Below are 8,688 nucleotides of genomic sequence, written 5' to 3'. Positions count from 1 at the left end.
AAATGACATGGCAATAGCAATATGTGAAGTCATGTCAGTCCTTCAACCATATCCCCAAGAACATATAACTGTATTTTGAGATAGTAGGTATCAATAGGAAGGCACAGAATTATCTTTTCTGATGTGAAAGACAACTTGTGCATCATGTCAAAAACTAATGCTGCAGCAATGGCAATATGTGAGATCATGTCAATCCTTCAACCATATCCCCTTTGTAGTCTTTTGTAGTCTATATGTTCTTTGTAGGTTACAGTACTGTATGTGACTATCAACATGAATAGCCTCCCCTGATGTGAAAGCCACCTTGGGCATGATGTCCAAAACAAATGACATGGCAATAGCAATATGTGAAGTCATGTCAGTCCTTCAACCATATCCCCAAGAACATATAACTGTATTTTGAGATAGTAGGTATCAATAGGAAGGCACAGAATTATCTTTTCTGATGTGAAAGACAACTTGTGCATCATGTCAAAAACTAATGCTGCAGCAATGGCAATATGTGAGATCATGTCAATCCTTCAACCATATCCCCTTTGTAGTCTTTTGTAGTCTATGTCTAACTTTTTGTGTTGTAGTCTTTTGTAGTTTGTTGGTAAACTTTGTAGTCTAAGTCCAACTTTTTGTGATATCTTGTAGTCTATTAGTAGACTTTGTAGTCTGTCAGTGTCAGTTTCCCTTTTAAGGCATGCACCTTCCTTTTTTGGTCATTTTTCCCACGGTACAATAATTGTAGCCCTTTCTTTTAGCTTTCTAAATGTGTTGAAATCATGTTGTTTGGTTTTGTTTTCATGGAGAAAAATACAAAAAACAAAAAAAATGTAGCGCTTTTCAAAATCTTTTACATCATGTCTCCACAACAGGAGCACTTCAGAACATAATTCAAACAGATTCAGGAAGCTACAGCATAGGACTACAACTTTTGTTTTTGACCATTTTTGGTAATTGATCATGTGACCACCATCCCAACACCCCATTAGATGGACCCTGACAGGTAGAATCATTCTTATCTTGTTTTTCTTCACTTTTTGGTCAAATAAGGTGAGCTTTTCTTTTGAAGTGGACCCTGAAGTGGACCCTAAAAGTAGTGCCTGACATCCCTTACACCATTTACATTTTTTCTGGCTTTTTTCTGATATTCTGGTTATTTTTTCATCAGAAACAAAGAAGTTTCCTTATTTGGATGTTACCCTGAACCCTGAACAAAGTACCTGAACATCATCATCAACAGTGGGAACCATTTCTATTTTTTTCTCATTTTTTTGGTGATTATCTGGCTATCATTGGATAGATTACCATATTTGGAAATAGACCCTGAACCCTGAAAACAACCCAACATCATCACCACCATCCCCCAAATTTTCCTGATTTTTCGAGTATTTTTAGATAGATTACCATATTTGGATAGACCCTGGACCCTGAAAACAACCCAACACCATCCTCCAATTTTTCCTGATTTTTCGGGTATTTTCTGGTTATTTTTGGATAGATTACCATATTTGAACATAGCCCCTGGACCCTGAAAACAACCTAACATCATCACCCCATCCCCCAATTTTTCCTGATTTTTCGGGTATTTTCTGGCCATGTTTGGATAGATTACCATATTTGGACATCCCCTGGACCCTGAAAACAACCTACCATCATAACCACCATCCCCATTTTTTTCTGATTTTTCTGCTATTTTTCCTTTAGATAAGCGCACATTTCCATATTTGGCAATGTGCCCTGGACCCTGAAAACAACCACATTTGGAAGTGCGCTTTTGGACCCTGAAAACAGTGAGCAAGCCATGGGAATCAGTGAGCACCAAGGCTGGCTCTAGGGCGCTCAGCAAGGCTACCTTCCTGATTAGGAAGGTTGGTCAATTGACTGCTGTGATGCATAGGTAGTAGTGTTGCCGGAGCTCGGCTTAGCTCGGCTCCCGCTCAGCTTTGCCCAAAGCGGGCAGTGTGAGAGCTTGGAGCTGAGCTAAGCTGCCAAAATGATGGCTCCAGTTCAGGCACAGCGGCTCAAATCATGGCTAGCTAGCAGCTCATCACCGAAAAAAGGAACCTTTATTTTAGTGTTGCAGTTACAGTCAAAAACCTTTAATAAATGAATGGAAGTAATCCAAAGGATAACCATCACTCTCTCAAGTACCCTGATGTCTCTTTGTCACTTTTTCTGGCCATAAAATTTGAGAGATCTGGTTACCTGTATGTGTGACAGCATTTGTTTGTCACATATCACAACCAAAAAGTCACATATATAACATATCAGCTCTGTACATGCGAGCTCTTGCTCGACAGCCTTCAAAGTTGGCAGAATAATTAGCTACATCAGTGTCCATATTGAGGTCAATTTTTAGAGTAAGAAGGCTTGTACTGTCAAAGCTATGGTTTTGTTTGTATTGTTACTTCCAAAATAGGATACAAGCCGTGGCTGAGCCAGCTATCCCATCAAGGAGCTGGCTCATAAGCGGGGTGCAGCCGCTGGGGACGCCCAAGCGGTGAGAACAGCTCCGCTTGGCTACTTTTGGCTTGGCTCGCGTGGCTCAGCCAAGCCGAGCCAAGCTCCGGCAACACTAATAGGTAGACTTAGTCAATAGACTATATCTCATACATAGTACTGGCAGTATCAGGTGGAGGAAGAGGCTTACCATGTCCACACGGGAAACTTGTATACCAAAAAGTCACCTGCAGCAACGAATTCCTCTGTTCCTCACAGTGAGCACAAGGAACATGATAGATGATCGCGAATGTACCAGATGTAGTATGACCGTTTTCTTTGAATCTGCTCCTCTTGAGAACCTAGGTGGCTGATCGGTGATGGTGAGATGATGGATCGCGGATAATGAGGCTCACTGGGCTTAGGTACTCACACATAGCGATGCGGTTATGGACTTACTTGGAGATTGATAACCCCAATGATTCGATTTCATCACGAGGATCCAGTGACGCTCCACCTATCTGGCTATTGTGTTGGCTGAAGCAGCGAGTAGCAACAATTCAACAATTCCATTGTCTGATACTTTTGCGACGTTCAAAGTGAGTTTCCACTCCTCCAACCTCTGATGAAGCTGACTCATTTGCTGATCAAGGACCTGCCTTCACCATCCTGTTGAACACAAATCACCCCAGATAAGATGTATATTCACTCTGTAGGCATTTCTTGTGAGTTCTTCTTGAGCTTTTTACCTCATACGAAGCTGATCATTCTAGTAGATATAAAGAGAACCGTCCCCCACCTCAACTCTCAGTCTCTCACACACTCCTTCATCATCAGTCACGACGAATCTTCACCCCAGAAGGGATGTGCAACTTGATGCCCATGATCAGCTCAGATTGTGGGTTCGTCATATGGAAAGGGCCTACACCCTTTTGAAGTCTTTCACCAAAATAATGTCTCCAGTAAGAGGGGGCGAACTTGTGTATCTCATTGCCATCACTTTTACAAGCAGGACACCGATGTTTCAAGTCGAGGTGGGTGTGTTATATTGTGTTATATCTGTTCTCTTTTGTCTGTATGCTTACCAGAACAACAGACTGAAGATTATGGCGACGGTCATGATACCCAATGGTTTGGACAGTTCAACTTGCTGAGGAATCATCGACGGGAGCTCCTCACATCTGATTCACCAATCAGGCTGCCAGAAAAGCACTCCTCACTGTTCAAGATGGACTGACTGACCCGATTTTGCCTGACGGTTTCCCACTGCCAGCTTCAAATCCAGTGCTCAGAACTACGTAGACGTGCAGTGCTGCTTAGCATGGAATGGAAGAAGCTGGTCTGTGCGGTTAGTGTGATGTGCGAACTATGTATACTTACCTTGCGTTTTCTAGTATGTCTGTTCTTCCAGTTTTGCCAGCAGCAGAGGCACATGGGAATTTGCTGCTGCAATGGCCCATTGTGCAAATAGGCCACCATTTGACATCAAGATGCTGGCTTCGGATTAGCCTGAAGATGATGACGACCTCCTGACCTGTAGAAGCCACAGGAGAAAATGCCTTGGCGTCGATGGTGTCCAACCTCCAGGAGCCGGAAGGGGCACAGAGGAACAGTGGTACTTTCAGACACCAATCACTATCACCATCGCAAGTTCCAACAATCCAAGCAACTGTTCACCCCGTTTGTGAAACTCAAATGTCCTTTACTGGTCTTTGGAATTGACCAACTTGTTCAACAAGCCTGTCCATTAATATTTTGCTTGCCTTGAGCTTTCCACAAGCAGAGGCTTTGCCTGTCCCCTTGGGTTGGGCTGGGGTTTTCACACTCATGGGTTTGGTTTGGAGAAAAGTCATCAATGTGACTTGTCTGGAAACCAGTCAGTCTGCTCCTGAATTAAAGAAAGCAGAGTGGCTACCGCCTTGGAGGGGAAAGCCTGCCAGTTTATGGCAATGACTTCTGTGTAGGCGGGGCTATCTCGAGCATTCCTTTGATTCCTCACCTGGATCGATCCTATTCCCTGGGATACAAGTTACAAAGAAGGCAAATCCCCTTCTATTGCGAGATGCTCTGGGCGGCGAAATCAGAATTTTCTTGGAGGACCAGAATTCCAGACTTGGGACTTCTTCGCCATCACCCACCTCGCCCAAGAAATAGTGCAGCTTCCACTCCTCCAAGAATGATGCCACCTTCACGACGAGGTACTCCGGAGGCGCAGGCGCTCAATGGAGGAATGACCTTCACGACGGTGCTGGGGTTCCTGAAGCTGGCAAGCCTATTCATATTTGAGAACTGGTCATCTGTCAAGTCTGTGATGAGTATCAAGAGCACGACAAACCAAGGTGTTCGTGGCACGAGCAACAATACCAGGTGGCCTGCAAGGCCAAGGAGATCAGAGGATCGAGCAAGATCATCTGTGATGGAGCAACCAGCATCAGCGAACAGAAGGCATCTCTTTTGGGGGCTGATACCCGACTAACCCTCACTGTACTTCGGAGCACTTACTATGCTGCTTTGAACCTCACGTTTCGAGGGTACATTCATCCTCTGCTTAGTCTTCTGCTATGGCTTGCTCGGAGTGAATGTTGGATATCTTGGTTGGTAGTACTTGGCATGTCAAGCTAGTACTCAGGACCATCTTTACTGGCTGGCTCAGGGAATGTTTTATCAATGATATCCAGTCTGGTGTTCATGTTCTATTTATTCTTTAGCTTTGTATACCTTTTCTACCAGAGTCGGTTGCCATAAAGCAGAGATAATAATAGACCAAAAGAAGATTCTGCTCAGTTAAGGTAGGTGGGAACTATATGGCAGGATTTGAATTCGTGATTGATCTGATCGCTTCTCAAGACTATTTTGGGACCACTACCATTAGGTAATCTCCACTCTCCAGAACCTGACGATGCTTGAAATATAGCACAGATGTGATACAAAAATGCAAGTAGAGTGGATCACAAGAAATAACATGGAAAGGATTGTAAAAAGAGTGGAGTTAGAGGGCAACAGTCTTTGAAAACGAGGGTCAGCGCCCTCAGTCGATGAGTCAAACATGTACACACAAAGCCTCTGTGCTACGACAGCGCTTGCAGTGTTGGTGTAGGTTCCACACATAGATACAAGGTAGAGATATATGGCTGATTAGTTTCCTTCAACTTCGACATTCTTGGATGTATAGAATTTTCCAGATCCTTCTCAGAAAATAAAAACCAAAATAGAGCATATTTGTGACTCCTGGTCAACTGCCAGTGAATGGGCAAGTGAATGGGAGTACAAGATTCGGTCTGCTGGAGATCAGAAAAATCGGCTGAACTCGCATGGTTGAGGACCTTATATTATTATATCTGACACAGAACAGTACCAAAATATATGTATTTATGATATTTAGTAGGCTTTGGAGGCTGGCACCCCGTAAATAAAAACAATGCTTCTATATTGACGTTTTTTTTTCTGGATTTTTATGTTCCAAGCTGTCTGCCATTGGTAGCGTCCACCATAAAAAAAAAAGACTACTGAAGAAATCTTCATTGACTTGTTTTTATGCTAAGTCGTTGCTTTTGTCGCGGAGCATAGCCTTTGGATTCTATTACCAAACATGATAAAATTTAAAGGAGCATACATAGTTTCCATAGCATATTAGCATGCAAGTATGATAATGTTGAGTTTGTGCATCGTGTCGCAACTCTCATATGAGACTTGCAAGTCAATGACTGTCCAATTAAGTATTATCATTATTAGTTTGGAGGTTCACCTGCAAGTTTATCCATACTACTAAAAACCATTTTTACTGTCTTTGAACAGCCTTGGTGGTTGAAATATTATTGAATCCTGAGCAAGAGAAATAAGATTCGGCAGATCCCAGCAGCGGAAATTGAATTCTCATTGGTGAAATGCATGCGTCGGAAATCAAAATTCTGCCATATAGTTCCCGCCAACACTACTCAGTATCTTGAGCTTCCCTTTCTGACTACATGTATGCATGTATTATTTTAGATCGGAGAATCGATTTACTATTTCCAATTGAACATTGAACATTCACCTTGCTTTACTATGTGGCCACAGCTCATCGTCGATACCTTCAAGAAGGTTGATCCAGAGGTGGACAAGCACTCCTTCTACGGACCCTGGAACAGTGTCCTCTTTAGTGCTTGGAAGTCTGGTCCAGTCTGGTCTTTTGTCAAAATTTGACAAGACCGAGACCTGGACCGGTCCTCACAAGTTGACAAACCTCGAAAAACTGGACTGAACCGATGTCAACCAGTTCAGTGCGGTTTTCGTTGGTTTTCTACAGTTGAAAGACTGGTCTCAACCAGTTTCAGTCTCAACTGGTTGAGGACTGGTTGAGACCGGTTTTGTGACTACTGACAATGTATATAATTGAGTATCTATACTACTGAGCTGGTACTACGACAAGGATAACCCTCGTTCAGTTTCGTGGGAGGGGGGGGAAGTAGGGGAGAGTGTCCGTTGTCATCCATTGTCGCTGCCACATCACATTGTCATTATCTGCCCCTCTCCATCGTCATCCTGTGGCTGTTTTCAAGTTGTCGTTATCGTTATCACCAAAGGTGGCAGAGGTCGAGGGGGTGATGTGGCACATCCGAAGGCAACCATTGGGGTGCCACGTACTTTCCTCCATGCGCCGTCGACATGGCAGGCGCTCGTTGTTGCCATCATTGTCATCTGTGTGTGTGTGTCAAGGTAGGCCTGGGCGGTTGACAACAGTAGTGGGTGGTGGGCTGTGAGCAATGTGGAGAGGCAGCTTGGAGGCAGTGGCAGGGAGGGGGGGATTGTCATGGAGGATGTGGCGCGGTGTGGGCATGTGGATGTTGTTGCTGAGCCTCCAGTGCGTGAGGTGGTGGTCGATGTGTGGGCGTGAGTGTCATTTAGCCCATTGCAGGCACTCACGATGCGTGCGAGGCAGTGGTGACGAAGGGTGGTGACGAAGGGTGATGAAGGGGAAGAGAGAGTTTGTGTTTGTATTTGGTTACGACTTTTGTTTGGTTACGAGTTCCAGTAAAAGACCGGTTAAGACCAGTTAGACTGGTCTTTTGTCGGTCTTTAAATTTCCGAGATCGTGAGAGACCGAAGACTGGACCGCGGTTGCAGTCTTTGACGGTCCTGGGAATTTCCGGTCTTGGGCAGTCTTGGTCCAGTCCAGTCTCAGTCTTTTCCCAGTCTTGGGACTGGACTTCCAAGCACTAGTCCTCTTCCACTGCTTCCCACTTTCTGAAGGCTATATCATCTGTCCTCAGTTCCCTGTCTCTCACATCGAGCCCAGTATTACGGACACCACTGATTTTGTCATCACATTCACTATCATGAAAAATGAGGTGACCATATTCTTTGTCGAGGTCAAGGCTCCGAAATATCTCAAAGACATATATGCAAGAGAAGCCGCCAATGAACAAATGCGAAAAAGATTCGACCAACTGTTCGAGAGTTCGCCCTACAAGATGCATGGTATCAGTGCTTTCAGCACCAACGTGTGCTTCTACCAACTGGAAAAGGATAATGCTACTGGTATTATGAGATTCCTGAGGCCTCCTCCAGCTGCAAAGTATCTGGAGCAATTTCTTGTGGATATGGTGCTGAGGGATCGGTGGGATCTCAATATACATCATGAGCAAGGGTATGTCAAATTTATGGAATTTGTTGAGGAGGCCAAGGCTTTGGAACTTCATGAACGTATGTACCTGGCCTACTTATTCTTGTTTTTTCAGCTCGGTTTGCTGACTTTATCTAGCAGCGTAATCGGCTTCAACTCGTATTCAAAGTGGTACCGATTACATAGTGTCATGATCTCGTTTCCGTTGTAAGGCTATCGATGCCCGAACGCCTAGCTATCTCTACCATGCTCTTGCGCATCACCTGGGCCGTGCCAATCATTATCTGCTCACAAAAATAGATTGTCAATTTCCGATGATTGAAATGAAGAGAGAAATAACCTGATAGGATATGATATCAGCAAGCTCTGCATCAGGGAAAAATAACTTGATTATGTAGTTCTAAATAGCCACAGTATTTATAGTAGCCTGGTATACAAGTCCCCCCATATGTTGCTTCGGTAGTTCTCCCTTGCATTGTAGTAGACACCAGTAGTCTTCCCTTGTACTGCAGTAGATACCAGTAGTATCTTGGTAGCATCTCAGTTTCCCCCCATACTCGAAGGTAGCACTCAGTAGTTCCTGCCTACAGCAGCTACCTGATCTACTAACAATGCTTATTTTGGCACATGCTGGGGATCACGAAAATAGAAAATTG

General features: G+C 44.1%; 1 protein-coding gene across 1 annotated transcript; it reads right to left on the bottom strand.

Annotated features, from left to right (window-relative positions):
• Positions 1 to 2,511: 2,511 nt before the first annotated feature.
• LACBIDRAFT_332859 (uncharacterized protein) lies at positions 2,512 to 4,971 on the bottom strand (the record flags this gene model as incomplete). Its single annotated transcript, XM_001887409.1, has 11 exons — positions 2,512 to 2,566; positions 2,642 to 2,696; positions 2,890 to 2,947; positions 3,285 to 3,429; positions 3,516 to 3,611; positions 3,673 to 3,696; positions 3,811 to 4,099; positions 4,430 to 4,447; positions 4,569 to 4,736; positions 4,766 to 4,841; positions 4,933 to 4,971. The coding sequence occupies 11 exons, from the start codon at positions 4,969 to 4,971 to the stop codon at positions 2,512 to 2,514; spliced, it is 1,023 nt and encodes a 340-aa protein (XP_001887444.1).
• Positions 4,972 to 8,688: the final 3,717 nt, after the last annotated feature.

The sequence above is a fragment of the Laccaria bicolor genome, genomic scaffold, assembly GCF_000143565.1.
Source record: "Laccaria bicolor S238N-H82 LACBIscaffold_45 genomic scaffold, whole genome shotgun sequence".
NCBI classification, from domain to species: domain Eukaryota; kingdom Fungi; phylum Basidiomycota; class Agaricomycetes; order Agaricales; family Hydnangiaceae; genus Laccaria; species Laccaria bicolor.
This window is presented reverse-complemented; position numbering and strand designations above follow the sequence as displayed.